At 41.1% G+C, this 18,285-nt stretch overlaps 1 protein-coding gene and 1 long non-coding RNA gene across 4 annotated transcripts in view; one reads left to right on the top strand and one right to left on the bottom strand.

The window, feature by feature from the left end:
• Positions 1-16,141, bottom strand: part of CDC42BPA (CDC42 binding protein kinase alpha) — a 183,361-nt gene extending 167,220 nt beyond the window's left edge. For all 3 annotated transcript variants that reach the window (XM_030944869.1, XM_030944870.1, XM_030944871.1), the window contains exons 1-2: positions 15,699-16,141; positions 14,748-14,972 (exon numbers count right to left, since the gene is read on the bottom strand). In XM_030944869.1, the coding sequence (XP_030800729.1) occupies positions 14,748-14,943 (196 nt within the window). In that variant the 5' untranslated portion in view covers positions 14,944-14,972; positions 15,699-16,141. The remainder of the gene's footprint in view (positions 1-14,747; positions 14,973-15,698) is intronic.
• On the top strand, positions 15,595-17,471 carry LOC115901872. The gene is made up of 2 exons (XR_004060585.1): positions 15,595-16,066; positions 17,008-17,471. It is a non-coding gene; the product is annotated as an uncharacterized LOC115901872 (long non-coding RNA).
• The last annotated feature ends 814 nt before the right edge of the window (positions 17,472-18,285 follow it).

Here is an 18,285-nt window from a genome sequence, read left to right as displayed (position 1 = left end):
TCCCCCCAACACTGTAAGCAACATTTAAAAAAAATAATACTGCATTACTTCAAGTTTCGAATCGCAACTACTCTTCTCAGCTAATGAGGTCCAAAATTATACACCCTATGCAGTAAATGAAATTGCAAGAAAGAAACATGCCTCTTCTTCTCTAGTGCAATCATCTGCAGTAACATTTTTGAGGAATTAAACCAACCCACAGGAAAATTATTATCATGCTTGGTACAGAAAAGTACTTTAAAATAAAGATGTTGACTGTGCTAACAAAGTGTTGGAGATTTTTGTGTGCAGCCATTCAGTCACCAGTCAAAGGCACAAGCAAGAGGGGAAAAGCATTCAAAGGGATGAGGAAAGGAATTACTCTCCATTTAATCTGCAGCTCACCTACTACAGTACTGAGCTCACAAAATGGAAGTGACTTACTATACTAACCTACATAAAATAAAGCTTCCTCTCTTACATGGAATTGAGAAGAAAAGGGAGAAAATACTCAAGAACCTCCAGGAGAACATTAAATTCTTCTTAGCAGTTTGGGATTTAACTCAAGAAATCACCAAGTAACTTGCTCTACATTCTTCCTTAATACAGTTCAGAGAAGCAGACATTCATCAGCAGAATCATATAATGAATAAAAACATTCAGCAGGAGGTGGGCTAACTACATTATTTACAAGCAGGAAAACCACAAATGAGCTATTGCAGCTTTCCAGAACAAATACTGATGCAGGATCTGGTTCTGCACTAGCTTGCACTCCATTCAGATGTCACTGTTCCACACAAATAAACAAAACAAAACAAATCTGGAAACCCACTACTGTTCTTTGATTTTATACAGGTGTGAATGACTGCCCATTATTTCAGATGTCATGTGGTCAGGCTGAAGCCAAACATTTTGTTAATAATTTTTTTCAAGACAGTTCCCTTTAAACAATCAATGAAGTTACTCTTTTCTATCCATGTGCTAATGAAGCCAAGACTGGACTAAAACCCCAAATTCCACTGCCCACAGACTAGTAAGAAAACAAACTCATTTTAGTAATCCTACCACGTCAGAGCACCGATTCATTGGTGACCTTCCACACCTATAAAGAAAGGAGGCAAGTTTCTAAAGTCCTGCTGTACCACATCACCCTAAACCACTGTCATTTCAGGAATATTAAATGTGCAGCAGCAAGGCAGAGAAATAGTTATTCCTTCCCCTCATCCAAAAGTATGCGCAAGAGCTGGCTGTGGCAGAAGGCCATGGAAGGCAAACTCCAACCCTTGCCATACTTTCTCTGAAGAACTCTGACAGACTCAATGCCAACTCCAATTCCACTATTCCTGGTATATCATAAATAGCTACCTTGGGACACTTCAAGAACTTTCGCCATTTGAACCTGGCAGGGCGAAAAGACAAATTACAGCAATTTGTACAAAATATTTCTGCTCAAACGAAACACAAAGTAAATGCAAATTATAATGAGGCAGCAAAATCATTCAGAAATATCCTTATTAAACAAACTGCCCCATAAATAACTTCTGATGCAAAGCATTAGGTACTATAAATTACACTGTGCCTCGGTAATAGTTGCTATCTTCAAAGTAATAGGTCATGAATAGTTCTTGAATTTTTCTTTTGCAGTACTACAGAAAAAAGAAAAATTCTACATTTCTCTGGTAGGTCATGACTAAGTTGCTGTAAAAACAGACTGACTACTAACCAACCTCTGGGCACCCTACAGAACGTGCTGAGAAGTTCTTAAGCAGTAAACACCAAAACAAAGTTACTGAAAAATGTAGAGTATCCATCCTTGATGGAAAGCTGACTTTTACTTAGCATACTTGCTTTAAAATCAGTTCCTGACAGGGCAGTTCAGAGTGCCACTGGAAACAGGCAGGAAGCAGATACTCAGAAGCACCAGGCAGAGAAAAAGGAGGGGTAGGAAGAGGGAATTTCCTGATCCACAGAAATGACAGTATTATGAAACTGCCTACCTATACTGTATTTTTTACCTTAATTGATGATTAAGTGCAAGGTTTTAAGAGAACTTCCCTCAACCTTCAATTAGAACTTTTTTTTGAGCAATACCTATGCAGATACAGCTTTCCAGGAGGTAATTCCCAGCATTAGTTGGAGATAATAATCAAAGAGTTTCTGGTTATCTCTGTTGCCATAATATTTGACTTCCTGAAAGCATACAAAGTTTTATGGGTTAAGTTTCCAGTGTAGCAATGATCTGAATTTTGCAGCCTGACAGTTACTTGCTCCAACACCACAACCATCAGTATTCCTCAAAGTCCACTCAAGCTAAACACTAACACACAGCAGGAGGCACTGCAAACCTATGCCATAAATAGGAAATATGAGACAAGATTTAAATGTATGCATTTCAATTTCTGTAAGGCATTAAGACACTCCAGGAAAACTTCTCTGAAATGCCAGTGGCGTGCATACCACGGGCATATCACATGCATATCATCATCTGCAGGAAAGGTTTTGAAAAGGTGAGGTACAAACAAACCCCCATATGAGTTACAAGAAGATTAATTTTTATGGAGGTCCAAGTTCAACACACATAAACAGTTGCTCAAAACACAATTCTGGCAAGCATCCACCTGACCACTGCAGTAAAGAGCACTTCCCTTCTGAGAAATAAAACAATTGCTGTTGCTTCAAGCTGTACAATGCTGAAGGTACAGGAGAGGGAGGAAAGAGGACATCACAGCAACAAGATCACAGAAATAAGATTAGAAAGGGTACCCAAACAGTATGCTGAAAGTTTAAGCAAATAAATAAAGCCCTTAAACACACAGAAGTTACAAGCCACCCACACCTTCAGGAATTTCCACAACAAACATTTCAAAAAACTTTGAAGAAAAACAAATTAAATTGGAAGGAACACAAACATAAACCTGGATCCTGGAAACTGCTTTTCCACTGAATTTTTAAATCGCCTTCACAAATCACAGCTGTGCCTCCATTTCTTTGCAGAGATATTTCATATGCTAATGACCACATACTCTTCTCATACAGGTTTTCAAGGCTATATATGCAAGTATCCAATATTACTGTAAATTATTTTCTCACCAGGAAAGTAACTGAAAGGAAAAAAAGTATATTTACAAGCCTCACAACCAGGAAATATACACACATTTTAAAAGCATACTATAAAAAAGTGAAGCAAAATAATGAAAATATTCTCTTTTGACATCTAGAAAAAGCTACAGTAATTGAAGCATAATTTTAAATATTTAACCAGTAATGTCCTCAAATAGTTTGGCTTTATTTCGAAGCTCAGCAGCAAATATGAACTGCTTTAGTATCATGAGGGCATCAGTGAATTAACATCATGCTTATCTCCATTAACTGAGAGTAGAATTAGGCTTAGAAATGCCTTCTTCTTTCTATCAGACAGACACAACAATTCTGGCTCATAGCTATTAAAGTCAATGCCTCCCATGCTATGAATCCATCCCCATTCAGATGTCTAAACTTCCTCAGATCTTGACACATCACCTGGGAAATGGCCTTTCAGTGGAGAGGCTGCTTTTCTCTCAAAAAGAAGAAAAGTAGCAGGGAAAATAGCACCTAGGTCTTAAAATGCCTGGCATAGAAAAATATGGTATGAGACAGACACTAAGGCAAAGAGAGAGAAGAGAATCTGGGCTTATTTGTCAAGGCTTATGTTTAAATTGTGAGTCTGAAAATGTCACCAAGCAGCACATTTATAGACTTCAAATATTCCTGTCTGATGGGAATACTCTGAGAAGGGACATCAGAAGTAGCAGTGCAGCTCTTCTGCACTGTGTTTTATAAACACACACATAGACAAGACCCCAAGCCCCTGTGCTAAGTTATAATGCTTAATTCAAACGTGCAGTTTGACCCTGCTTCTCCTGAAGGTAATGAAAATTCTGCCACAAGCTTTTCGGAGGGTGTGGGTGGTGGAGGGTTGTGTTATTAAAAACAATTATCAGCATACCAAGAAGAAACCCTTGTAGCTTTGCCAAAATTACTTAATTTACCATCTTCCATCTCTCGTGAATTTCCTCTGACGCTTCCCATTGGAAATGGATTTGTACCCCTGATGCTGGAACCATGCTGGGAATGACCTATGCACTTTGTCACTGTAAGACTTCACATGGCAGGGACAGGGAACACAGAGAGAGCTGGAGAAGGTGTGTCTGAGAGAAACTGAAAATCTAAACTAAGAGCCTAATGTTAGCAGAAGTGCCATGCAAATCTAGCAGTCATGAAGTTTTCTTTACTGCTTTAAGAAGCAGTGGGATAACATCAAAACTACTCAAGAAAATACTTGCCCCAAACACATAAACTAATTTGATCCAACCTCATCTGACAGTGATGTGTTAGAGAAAATTGTTTGCTTAAACTGGAAAGGGAAAAAAAAAAAAAGAAATCCCTAAAAGATAGAAATTCTCTCTGAAGTGAAAGAAACAAGACAAGAAACTTCCTTTTAGAGACGAATTATATATTCTTAATACCTGGGTTTTAAAGTGTAAAATTTCATTTTGCTGATCATGATCTGTCATCAGTAAGAATTATCAATAAACATTCTACTTCCTAATTAAGGTAGATGGAGGTAAAAAAAGGTCACATGGAATAAAATTATTCAAGTTTTGAATAATCATATGACACTTTGATGTGAACAAAAGATTTTAGTGCCACAAATTCAGCCTGGTTAAGAGCTGAATGCATTGAGGCTTTAGAACAAATCAATGGCCAGCAGCATAGGAGGTAGAAACTTTTGTAATTATAACTGTGATCATACACATAGTTAAATACATTTACTGACAATATGAACTACATGACCAAGACAAAGCAAAAACTCTTTAGAGAGGTTTGTTTCCTTATCAAGAAAATTTAATGGTGAAATTAAAGCAAATTTTTAAGTACTAATATCAAGACTTTATTGGACGAGAGTCCCTCCTGTTGGTAGTGCCAAGGACCACAAAGTGAATGTAATATTGTCAGTAAGTAACACAATTTCCATTAAATGATCTTAGCTTTGGAGAAGAAGAATGTAAAACATTCAAGACTAGAATAGCTAGACAACAAATCATCAGCTCCTTGCCCCAGCTGCACACTTTTTCCTCCCCCAGAAAGTTTAAGCAGTAGGCTACTACTGATAAGATCAGATGACATCTCTGCTAAATCAGCCAGAAAGAGACTTTTCAGGCGTTACCACGAGCTCCTGCAGCACATACTCAGCAGGGTAACTTCACAAATACTCACTGAAGTACCTAAGAAGCTGCACCACCAAAAGCAACTGGTTACCAGATCACCTTCTCTGAAGTCACTGTTACTCAAGGATAAAATTAACCAAAAAATAACAAGCTAATGAAATAATTCACACTAGCTGTGGCAATACACAATGTGTACCATTTTCTCTTGGTAACCTTATCTCTCAATAGTGTTTGCATTTTCAGTTTGTGGGTTATCAGCAATGGAGATATTAAGTCATCCCTTATTTTCAGAAAAACCATTAACACATAAGGGCATAGACAGTACATATTCTTAGCCAGCCTGCTTATATCCAGAAAAACCCACTTGACTAATTTAATTTCAAAAATTAAATTATGACTTTTATAAAGATACAGAAATTTAGAAATACATATTTTGTTACCCAGAAGTGGCTGCTAGCTGTGAAGGTGAAAATAGTCAATACTGGAGGTGGAGTGACACTACAGCAAAATGATAACTGTCTTCTCTGCAAATTTCTGTTTGCATAGGAAGCAGCTTCTATAATTTCCTCTAACATATCAGTTCAGTGAGAAAACAAGTCTCTTTTGTGTCAGTCCCTATCAAAATTATAAAAGGATCTTTTTAAATAATCACAAAATAGTACATCATGTGTTTTCTAGAAGTTGGGGGAAATAGAAGGAAACTATTCCAAGTGTGTTAACATAAGAATCCTTGTCTTTCAGTTACAAAGTATACAACGAAAACAGTGTAAAGACACTGAGTGATACCATGCCAAACACCACAGAACACACAAGACCAACACTTGCTTTTTGCAAGGAATTACCATCACCAAAATCAGACAGTTATTTTGAAGATCCCTCTTCATGGTTAAAGACCTTCTCATTGCAAGAAGAAAAGTTTTGGAAACTGTTATGGAAAAAAATGAGGCTCACTGAATTTCTACACCAAATAGCTACCAGAAGAAGCTGGTAGCCTCAAAATTTGTTTCAAAACTGTAGCTCCCTTGTATGCCAGAGGGAATTTAAGAGGCAACCAGGAGTTGTAGTAGGTGGAGCCACAGAAGCCTGGGTTGTCACAAGCCTAGTCTCTTTCTTTCATAAAAACACTTCCAGATATTCACACTGACAGACTGCAACGTGCTCTTGCAGCTTGCTTGTTAACTGGATTGTGCCCCTCTGCCCACGCAAGCCCCAGTAAAACAAAGTTCAGTGGATTTAGCCAGCCTTAAGACACCTTCGAGTCAGCCCCCGCCCAAGATAAAACCAGTGAGCTGCAATCAAAATGTGACTTCTATTTCCTCCTCCTCCTCTTGTTACTATGTGTCCTGCAAAACAGTCAGACAACACAGCGCTTTATTGACTAAAGGCAGCGTGGTAAAGGTGAAAGAACTTTAATGAGCACCAACAGGAAATACCTCGGGACTGTGGTGTCCCCGCAGCACAAATGACATTTTCTTAAACCACTGGGCAGACAAAAGTAATTGCAACCCTTCCTATCACTTCTTTATTTTAGTTTCAGGTATTAAAATGATAAAGCTATACTCCCACTTAAGTTTCATCCTTTTCAGACTACAGGAGTAAAACAGATCACAAGTTCTTACTCACAGCCAGAACAAACAGCCCAAGGCTCCAGTTCTACAAAAGCTAACAAGGCAAAATGATTAATGATAGTAAATCAATTGATCTAGTAAGAAATGTACAGGGTGTTTATGGGAAAACACTGTATAGATGCATCTGTGGGTAAGGCCTGTGTGTGTTTGTTCACTTTTTGCTACCATTCTCCACACACAATCTCTATATTATGAATCTGGCCAAGAAATAATGAAATCTTGGGAATGACTAGGGAAAAACAAAGAAAAAATACCAATCCAAATCCAGAAACCAAGATTCTGGCCATGGGAAGATCAGACTGACACACGGATATCCACACCATGTTAGAAACAAAAACTCAGATTTAGATGGGATGAAAAGCAACAGAATGGAAACAAAGGAGAAATGCACGAGGCCTCAGTTGGGAAGGTAAATTGCTTTGGAATAACACCGTCCATGGAAAACCTCAGAGAAAGGAAAGGAGGAAGGAGTCAGAAATGGAGACCTGCAGGCCCTCCACCACATCCTCCTCCGAGCCTCAAACTCTGAGACTGAAAGGAAATGAAACAAAAGACCAACAAAGCATTGCTGTTCTAATCCCACAACACTTCAAGGAAATGTAATTATTTTTATTAACATCTACAAATGCTTTTTCCTCACCCACTTAGAATGGCACACTAAACTCACTTTTTATTTCTACAAAAAATTACTGTACATTTCCACTAAATTGCTGAACAAAATATATCTTCTCCCCTCAAAATGGTACAGAAAAATACCACAGTTCATAACATCTACAAAGTCCCTGTGACAAGCTTTTCAAAAAGTTGTCAAGAGAAGGTGCACCAAGAAGCTGATCCCTAAGAATAAAAGAAATCTGCAATAGTGTGTAACAAAACTAATTTAAATCAAACTGGAAGTCTGGATATGGATAAGGAAGAATTATGAAACACAAAGTCATAGGAGTCTGGATATACCTCATGTGGATTTTATCCATGGTGACCGCTAGTAAACCTAATTAGGCTGTATTACTAGAAATAAAGCAAACTGACCTGTCTGAATAGAAGATTTTTGCAGTTATTATTAAACTTAATGTCATGTTTAAACTATTTGAAATAAAAATCTTGTCGTTAACAAAAGATTGCACATGACTGACCTAAATCACGGGCATTTTTTAAAGATTTTGGTCCACATTAGAGGCATTCCCAAGCTTAATGAGGATTTTAGAAAAATAACGTGTTGAGGTAAGTTAGACCAGAGTAGAACAAAATATTCCAGTTGTTCAGCCAGAAAAAGAAAATCAAAATTAAACAAGTACAAATGCTTATGGAAGGAATGCCTGCTTTGCCAAAAGATAAAACTTAAAGAGTCTAGAAACTGGCCTTTTCTTTCAATCCTGCCTCAGTTATCCACTGTAGGTTTTTTATTCAGGTTTTAGAGCTTGGCAGCAGGATCCAATTGCTTCTGGAAGTTTTCTCACAAATGGAGATTTTTACAGGATAAAAGCAATTAGAGATGCTAAGAATAGGTTAATATTTTTCAAAGACACATCCAGGATAATTCATTACAGTTCACTTTCAGAAAATAATATGGGGAGAATGATTTCCAGGATAGCAGCCTACACCACTTTGTATCTTGAAATCCTGTATTTGCCATTTATTCATAAGAAAATTTCAAAAGCAACACTGGTCTTCCAGCCACAGGTATGACTCAGTAGTGAAATTACTGTTATTTGCTGCTGCTATTCAGGATTCAAACACTGATCTATGGGTGTAAGGTAGAGCTTCAAAAAGAAAGGCAGCTTCTACCCATCTTTGTAAAAAATATATATATATACATTCTAAGAATTGAACCATATTGGACCAATTAAGCTCATTGCTTTTGGAGCACAATATCCACACTTTAGTCAACTGTAATATAATATAATATATGCTGCAGGTTATAAAACAAATACATCAGTAAATCCAGGAGAGAAGGGCCAAAAGACAAGGAAGGAGTTTAATCAGGTACATGCACAGCCTCAAATCCTGCACAGAGGTTAAAAATTCAAACACACCTTCAGCAGTACATTTTAGAGTTATGAGCATACCATAAAAAAAACCCCTACTGGATTAACCCTTAAACGTGAGATGTTCTAGTAACAGGGAATTTATTGTGTTGTCATGAGGTTTATAATGCCCACTGAGCAGACTAACTCATATAATTGTATTTCTCCATTTGTCCCCATTAGACCAAAGCATGCGAGGAATTTCTGTACAGAATAAAGGCATTTCTAAAATTCCTGGAAACTAAGTATTAGTTAGCTTTCTATCTAAGCAAGCCATGCTCCTTTGCAACAAACAGGACATCACTGACAGAAGTCAGTCAACCTGAAGACACACACCCCAAATATGCCCCAAAATAGGCAGCCTTGGAGTACTTCCAAACTTCCCCTGCCCAGCAGAACAAAAAGAGCTAAAAAGAACACCCTTTAAACTCATTTCTACTTAAAATTAAGGGGTTTGATTAAAAAACACTTTGTGTAATGGAAATGTGCAAAGAAACAAACATGTTACAATGGATTAATGCCTCACTCTACTGGAAACTAATAAAAATCAAGTAGAATTAACTGGATGGTCTCACAGCTCATTTGATCACATCCCAACTGTTGATAAACTTCCAGTAATTAGTTTACTGTGTTCAAGGAAAGAATCAAAACTGAGATAAATGTGAGAAAAAAACCCCACAACTTAAAAGGTTTAGACCTTAAACACAGAGCTATCTAACACTAAAGCCTGCATGGGCAACCATTCTTCTACATATTTTCCTACAAATACTGTTTCCTTCTTTATCAAGTAATTTGGTATAGAACTGCATCTGTATAAAAGATGTTTACACAATATTCTGAAACATAGAGATTTGAAGGTTGTTTCTATTTGAGAGCACTGAAGAAACCTCTTCATTCACCCTAATCAATAAAAAGCATTTAATTGTTGGCTGCAGCTGTGCAACAGAAACAACAGATTACATAAAATAAGCAGTAAAGTGTTATTATAAAAAATGTCACAAATTTATTTGTAAAGAATGCCACAATGTCTCCTGCATTGATGGAGCCCCACCAGTTCATATGGCTCAGCTGCAAGCAATGAAACAACTCACATTTAAAATCAGGAATATGCCTAAGGACATTAAGTGGCCTTGACAAGCAAAATGCTCCTCCTTTCCCAGAAAGAACTGAATAACTGGTTTTGCTTATGTCAGACCAGAAGGTATTCCCATTTTTATGACTAGAATAAAAAAGAAGTTGATACCTTTTAGAATGTAATCAGGGAAAAAAAAATATTTCTAATGGGTAGATAGTACTAAGGTTGGAAAGTACTGAGCACCAAAGTCTACTTTAAAAGAAACCAAAACAACAAAACTTGAAAAAGTTGATTGCTAAGTCCTTTACTATCTGCTAAGAATAGGACCTAAATGAATGATTGTTTTTTAACAGCTGTTTTAAAAACAAAATATAAGCAACTCATAGCTGAAAATGGCTGCGATTTTGTTCAGGACCTATACAGAAATAAATAACAAAGAAAAGGTGCAGAAGCCTAGAGACAAGATTTGATTTTCTCTTGCAACTAATATACAAAAACAAACCTAGCTCAAAAAGGGGCTTCCCATGTTTTCTTAAGAAAAACCATGAGAGATCACCAGAAGGATAACACAGACAACTTCTCCACAACTCTGTCTTGAAAAATTGGTTGTATGGTGATAAAACCATTTCCAATATCCAGAACAGATGCTGCACAACTGAGTAACAGAAGTATGAGACCAATGATGACAGCCTAGTGTATGACCATATCAGCACTGCATAAACACCATGCATTTCAGTTCTACTAGAGACAAAATGAGAACAATTTAATCCATCTTCCAAAACTTTCTTCGGTAGGAAAAAAAAAAAAAAAAAAAACCAAACCAAACAAGAACAACAAACTCAACAAAACCAATCAAACAAAAATTTTACTAGAGGACAGTTTACATTTTTCCAACAAGAGCACAGATTTAATCGAGTCACTGACCTCACCATGGTATTGGTGGTGCCCTCCATCTTCCCTCACTTTCATCACCACACGTTTTGAGGTTTATTCTATTATTCTTTCAATGCATCCTAAAGAAAATTGTTCTAGTTTCTTTTTAAAAGTAATTCAAACTGGAGCCATTGGAAGGAAAGAAAGTTTTCCCAGAACCAAAACATCTCCAAAAGCTTCTTTTTATCACTATAGTTCTCTTTCAAGTTCACCTTATCAGCCTTCGTTACCTCCCTTACACTCTTGCGTCAGCGTGGCAACTCACACACAAGTAAAAAAGAAAAAGCAAAGTGTTTGGAATTCTCAACAGCTTTTTCTGGTAAGCTCCAGTTGCTATAATTAGACAAGCCCTTTTCTAAATCACAAATACAACTATCAATAGAGATAAAAATGAAAACTAGCATCAAATACATAGAACAAGCCAAATCTAAATGTTCCAGTTTCTTCTTGTTATCTCAAAATGTGCCCTGATTTAACCCTCAGAACACAAATATATTGGCTTTTTCCATGGCTGTGTTAGCATAAAAGATACCTATGTAATATAAACAACAAAATCAAATCATCTTATTAACAAGTCACAAAACTAATACTGTATAAGAATAGGGAATGCAATTATGTTTTCACTTAAAGCCAAAGATAGGGTTTTAGAAGCAAAGCAGCTTCTGAATCACAAAATAATTAACCTGACACTTCTAACCAGTCTAATGTCATTTCAAGCAACAAAAAAGGCTGAAATTCTACAAAAATTTAAAACTCAACTTCACACTGTAGAGACCTTACTTTCTCCACTTCCTGAGTTAAACTTGCAGTATCAAACCAAAATATGAACAATTAGTTCAGATCTCAATTCTTTTACCTGGATTAATTTTTTAAATAAGTTATAGCTCTAGATTACAAGTTCATAAAGTAGCCCTAAAAGATCTAAGTACTAGAACATGAAGCTTCTTAGTTCCCCTAAATATAGCACCAGTCACATGGCTGTCATTAAGACATTAGCTTTTCCGTGGTAGAATACCTCCTAAACCTTTCCCCCAAAAAAGTCAGATTGTGGTTCAGTCTTACATGAAACACAGCAGATAACATCTCAGACCCAGAACAGTTTGTATAAAAATACACATCCACAAATGCAACTTCAACTCAAACCCTCCACAAAACCAAAGACTAACACCTCAAAACTACACTGCTGAAAAGCAAGAAAAAATTACTCGCTGCTCAACAGGAGTCTGTGATCACTGAACAGCTGTTTATTAGCCTTTTCTAAAAATTAGCAGACTATAAATAAACCTTATTTACTTCCAGAAAGAATAATTTATTTCAAAAAAAAGGCAGTTTAAGATGACAATCAGTTCTCAGGAGTAAGTTTGTACTCCGCACTTTGTACACATATACACACCTCCCAGTTCATACCAGTTCCCTGACCAGTTCCAATACATTCATATTGCACTCTCCATTATAATCCAGCCAATCTATGGATATTTGGCAGAAACCCACAAAATGCCAGCATCCAACTGACAATCCAATAGATACACCAGGCCCCAGGTTTTATTCCACTGATGGGAAAAATAAATTAATACCCACTATTTTATATGGTACATTCAAATCCAAGAGCACTTCACATGCAGCAGCTTTCTGAACTCTCTGGTGTAAAATTTGTGCTACTTTTCCTGCTGTTCAAATAGAGAAGCTAAAAAAAACTGAGCTGCAAGCACTTCAACACTGAGTCCTTTAGAGAGGTGCGGGCAGAGTCCATGATTTCTGGCTGCCAGCCTTCCACTTCTGCCACTACTCAGCACATCTCTGACTTTAAAACCACATATAACCTCTTTCTAATCAACCACTTGCATTGTTCCTCCTTCTGGGGAGAGAGATAGGAGAGGTCAGGATTATATCAGAGCACAGGTACCCTCAGTAACTCCACTGCACCAGAGCACTGGAGAGTACCCGACCTCTCTAAGAGCTTGATTTTGCCAACTCCCTGATCCCAAGAGGAATGCCAGAGAGTGCCAGTTTCACTAGGAGGGCTGGCCCTCAGAGGAGACACCCCTGGAAGGGTTTGCAGAATGAAGACATCATTCACACAGACACTTCCACCAGCAGGTACCAGCCACTGCTGGCTCTTCCATGTCACCACACAAACCCTCCTGGAAAGCTCCCAGGGCAGAAGCCTGGGCAGCAGAGCTGGGAGCACACAGAGGACCACAGCAACTCAGCCCTGGAAATGGGAATAACTGGTCTTCTCTGAAGACTAAGAGTCCTGCTAAGGCACAGCTGGAGCATGAGAGTGGAAAAATAGCAGGAAAAATAGGCCAGCAAGAAACCTTTATTCCAGTGCAGCCTTTCCAAAACAGTCTATTATTTCCATCAGCAGATGGGAAAGCTTATTACAGAAATCTTCAGGTACTGTCAGAGCCTTGCAATGATGCATTTACCCATTAAACAACCACCACTGAATGCACCAGCACCCAACACAATGGGTCCTAAACACACTGTTGCTCTGACCATCTAGATATGGTTAACTTGGTTGTTATTATTATTATTTACAGGGTATCAGCTGGCTAGATCCACTGCAGACTACACTGAATTCCTGCATTAAAAAATACCCTTGGAGCCATCATGTTTTCCCAGTCTTTCACAGCTTCTGTATGCCAGTGACAGTTTTAGAGGGAAGATTCTTCAGAAGTACTTTTAATTACTATTTCCTCCTTAGCTAGAATGCATTAATTATAGCCTGTTCCTCCAGATAATAAGAAAACAAAAAACAGTGCAATATGAACACTACAAGAAACTTAATTACTGAGTCAGATGTCCTTTAGATGTCAGTATGACTACAGAGAGGAGCAGGAAAATAAAACACACACATATCAGCCTCAAGTTGTTAGATCAGTTATCAAAACAATGTCTTTCCTCAGCAACTTCATTTTGAAGAGCTCAACTACCTAATTAATCAAATGCCTGTAATGTGTTTCAAAAATATGCTTTTTTTTAATAAAGGAGGCCTGCTGATGTATTTAATACAAAGCAAATGTGGTAAATGGTTCTGTATGCAAATACTGAAGTGCAGCATGACTTTGAAGTTTGAAGGTCAGATACAGTAACCATTCTCATCAAGGTTCTTATGTCAGACTGCATCTTCTGGTTTACATCTAAGTTTAGGAGGAGGAAGAAAGAGAATTAAAAAGAAAAAAAAATAGAGTCAACCAGTTCTGTGACAACTTAAGAAGAACTGGCACAATATCATTCACCTGCTTTCCTTTAAAAATCTACTAATACCCTATCTCCCACAAAATGAGAAGTCTGCCAGGGGCACACAGATTTTCATTCTGCTTTTCAGCTTTGATTTTTCTGATGAAAAAAACAATCTACTTAAGTCAGCAACAATTTTATATTAAAGAAGAGAATGTCATCTTCTCCATCTTCACAGATGTTTCAAACCCTTATCATTTCAGAAAGTTGAAGGATTTTCTTGTTGATCAACATGTTTTATTTCAAAGCAGCATAGATTCAACAGCAGAAGCAAATCAGTGGATTGTGCATTGATATTTTTGCAGGCATCAGAGAATTTATCCCTCACCATTCCATATTCCCAGCAACTTTAGGACACAAAACTCAACAGCTGGGCCTGAAGGCAAGCAAATATGCTAGGAACAAAAGTCTGATCCATGTCAAAAAAGAAAAATAAAAAACAAGAAGCATGTTTTACATGCATACCTCAAAGACAAAAAACCAGTAGAGATTTCTTTTTAGCACCACCATCGCATTTAAATACAGTGAAACTAACAACACTTCCCAGTAAAACACTGAGTTATAAACAATCCCCTCTCACACATAAATAACAGAGACATTATACAAAGCAGGCAGGAACATGGACGGATGTACACAAAATAAACACATTCAAACTTACCCCACTCCAGATACTCAAGGATGTTCTTCTCTCTTCTCAGAGGGGAATTATTACATTCATCATAAAGGCAGATGAGTATATCCAGCAAGGTTTCCACACTGAAGCATTGCCCATTAGTCTGTGTTGGCCCATCCAAAATAAACTGCTCCAACTGCTTCAAACGCACTTCTCCAGACATGGTTGTTTCAGTTTGCATTGGGGTTTCTTTTTTAATGATTATTATTACTTTGTCAGAAAAACAACAACAACAAAAAAAAACTTTTGAGGGTTTTGTTGTTTAAAAAGAAGTCAACAGTATTTTTAACAAGTGTCAAACTGTGATGGTCCTTAATTGCCAGCCCACCTCGGGGTTCCCAGCCTGAAACTAACCCCTTGGAGTTTCAGACACACACACACAGTGTGGATATCTGTGTATTCATGACATTTAAGACAAGAAAACAGTTATCCTAAAAAAAAAATTAATAGGCTTAGTAAGAAGTGGGGCAAAAACAGCATTCCTGATGCTTTAACAATAATAATTGCACTCAAATTCAACCGAGACTGCCTGACACCGATTTCACCGTGCGTGCATAGGCACACGCAGTTATATATTTAAGAAGGTCTTCTCCTTCATTCCCAATGCAGATCATGCAGCGCGATCCTGCGAGGAGCCCCGCCGCAGCACCACGGGCTAACAGCCCCTCCGGTTCCGCTTCCCAGGACGGATGGGAAGGGAAAAACAGATGTATTTACGTATTTATATAAGCGAAAGGCAGCAGAAACGAGGGCGCACACCGGCGGGCGGGCAGGGAGGGATGAGGGGCCGCGCAGCCCCGCCGCCCCCCGCCGCCTCCCCCGGCCCCGGCAGCGCCTCCGCGGCCACCGCGGGGTGGGGCGCAGCCCCCCCTCCTCAGGGCGCAGCCACGTCCTGCCCCGGGCAGCCTTTCCCTTCCTCCTCCTCCTCCTCCTTACCGAGTCTCCTTTTAAGGCTTTTCAGTGATTCAAAAAAACTAAAGTCTTCATTGTCGCCCCCTTCTCCTCCGCTGCGCCAAGGGGCGGCGGGCGGGACGCGCGCCCCGACACACCGGCACAAGCGCTCCGAGCCCTGTCAAATCCTTCCCATGGCTGCGGCGGCGGCTGCTGCTGCTGCTGCTGCGGAGACGGCGCCCTCCTCCTCCTCCACCCGGTGCGCGTCCTGAGGCGGAGGAAAAGCGCCGGCGTCTCCGCTCCGGCCGCACGATGCGGGCCGAGAGGCCCCAACGACGGCGGCGGCGGCTTCACTCCGGGCGGCGCGATGGTGTCCCGGCTTCGCCCCCCCGGGCAAAGGGCATCCTCGGGCGGTGCGTGTGCGGGGTGTGTGTGTGTGTGCGTGCGCGGGGCGGCGGGGAGGGGTAGCGCCGGCGCCCTCCCTCCCCGGCTCGCTCCCTCCCTCCCTCCGCTTCCGCGCCCTCCTCTCCCCCGCCGCTCCCTCCTTCCTTCCCTCCCTCCTTCCTTCCTTCCCTCCCTCCTTCCCTCCCGCGGTCACACGCGGCAACCGCCGCCGCCGAACGCGCTGCAGCCCAACATGGCGGCCGCGGCGGGGGGGAGCCGCCGCCGAGCGCCGCCGCAGCGCGGAGAGCCGAGCCCGGGGCCGCCGCTACTGATGGGATTGAGGGGAGGAGGGGATGCTGCTGCTGCAGCAGGGAATGCAGGGATACGGGCGGACCCAGGGATACGGGAGGGAGAGAGGGCGGGAGCGGGGAGGCCGCAGCGCAGCTCCCCGCACGCTGCGGCCGCCCGGGCTGGGCTATCCCGGGCGGACCCGCTCGTCCGGCCGGGGATCCCTGCGGGCTTTGCCCCGAGCCGAGGGGAGCGGTCGCCTCCGTTGCCCGGCTCCGTTCCCCTCGCCGCCTCCCCGGCAATGAGGCTTTTGATTAAAAATTCCCGGCCTGGTTATGGAGGGCGGGCGGGGGGAGCAGCGCTTGCCTGCTCTTCCGAGGGGATCTGCCGAGCTCCAGGTGCGAGCAGGAGCTCCGACTCCCTCACGCTTCGGGGCCTTAAAAACGTGACAGAGAATGCGTCGGCTCCTGGCGGTTCTGTGTCCGCTGGCCTCCCCTCATCGAGGAGGTCGCCGTGCCGCCAGAGTACACGCCGGGGAAACAAGCTCGTTTTGCGGGCATTTCAAGCCCATAGCGTTTAAGAGAGCTGGAGGATATTCTTGTTCATCAACGTGGGTTTTTTTAGGCGATACAGACTCAGCTGCAGAAGCGCATCGGAGGATTTTGTGCTGATCTCTCTGCAGGGCCGCCTGTGGGGTGGATGATGGCAGCTGCCCACTGGCACGCCGCGGTAGATCTCCTGGCCAGAGGTGCCAGGGATGCGCTGTGGTGCTCCGGGGATTGAAGGTCATCTCTAAGACAACGTGTCACTTCAGTTCGTCCTTCCTCAGAAGCCAGGTGAAAGGGGAGGAAGGCCCCACAGCCCCCAAAGGTCATTGGCTGTAGGTGAACTTCAGCTTTCTCCTGAAGCCCGCCAAGCCCTGCATCTTCTGGAGCTCAGGGGAAGGAAAAAGCTCAGGCTTCTGCTTCCTCAGTTCAGTAACCAACAGGTGACCCTCAACTGGGGCTTTCCATACCGAGCATCTATATAACACTTGTTTTTTTTTTAACTGGCCTTTTTACCAGCTGATCTAAAACATCAACAGTCTTACATACCCAGTAAAATGTGCTACACAATACGATTAAAGTCCCATATGTTTGTTCAGAATCACTCAGCTGTATGTAAAGTCACTGGTGCAAAGCTAGAGAGGACAGTGACTCCCACCCTGTGCGTGCAGAATGGCAGAGCGCACTTTTGGCAAATGAAGAAACGTGCAGAGAACTTAATTCTAAAAGCTTTTTGTGCAAAAAAAAACGCCAAGAAATGTCAGAAACCACTACAACTGTAAGTGATGGGTAGAAGATAGGATTAAACTAATAAGGAGAGGGTTTCCTTCCTGTGCTGAGGTACATACACCCTTGGGATGACAAGAGCCCTGTGCCAGTGTCTGGGGTGCTGCAGTCACAGCTGTGCCTCTGTGGTAGGAGCCTGCTCCAAAAGCTGTGGCACACAGGCAGTTTTACAGTGAGAGTAAGGCATTTCCTGCTGGCTCTCTGCTGAACTTGTGGAAATTGGGATTGAAGCTGGGGGTGGGGGATGCCTGATGACAGCAATAAAAATAAATTGCTATTGCAGGGGTAGGTGGCCCAGATCAGATAGCACTTCCTATAGGGGTTGGAGACACGTCATCCAAGTTCATCCCGAGCATAGATTAACCATTAATAGGGCTGCAGAGGGAAAATGGAGAAGACTAAGAGTTAAAGGGATGTCAGCTCCTTGGACTTCGGCACTGCTTGGCCGGGAAGTGAACTGAAGAACCAGTGCCAGAGATAGGATGGGTGTGGATATTTCACTTATTTACTTAGGTTACTGTGTTTTCCCTAGCCAATTATAAAGTCTTTCCTTGTTTTAATTGCAGACCAAGTGTTTGCAAACAAGGATGGATGCCCAGCAAAGGCAGTCAATTTCCCTATATTTCTGG

The sequence above is a fragment of the Camarhynchus parvulus genome, chromosome 3 (assembly GCF_901933205.1).
Source record: "Camarhynchus parvulus chromosome 3, STF_HiC, whole genome shotgun sequence".
Taxonomy (NCBI): Eukaryota; Metazoa; Chordata; class Aves; order Passeriformes; family Thraupidae; genus Camarhynchus; species Camarhynchus parvulus.
This window is presented reverse-complemented; position numbering and strand designations above follow the sequence as displayed.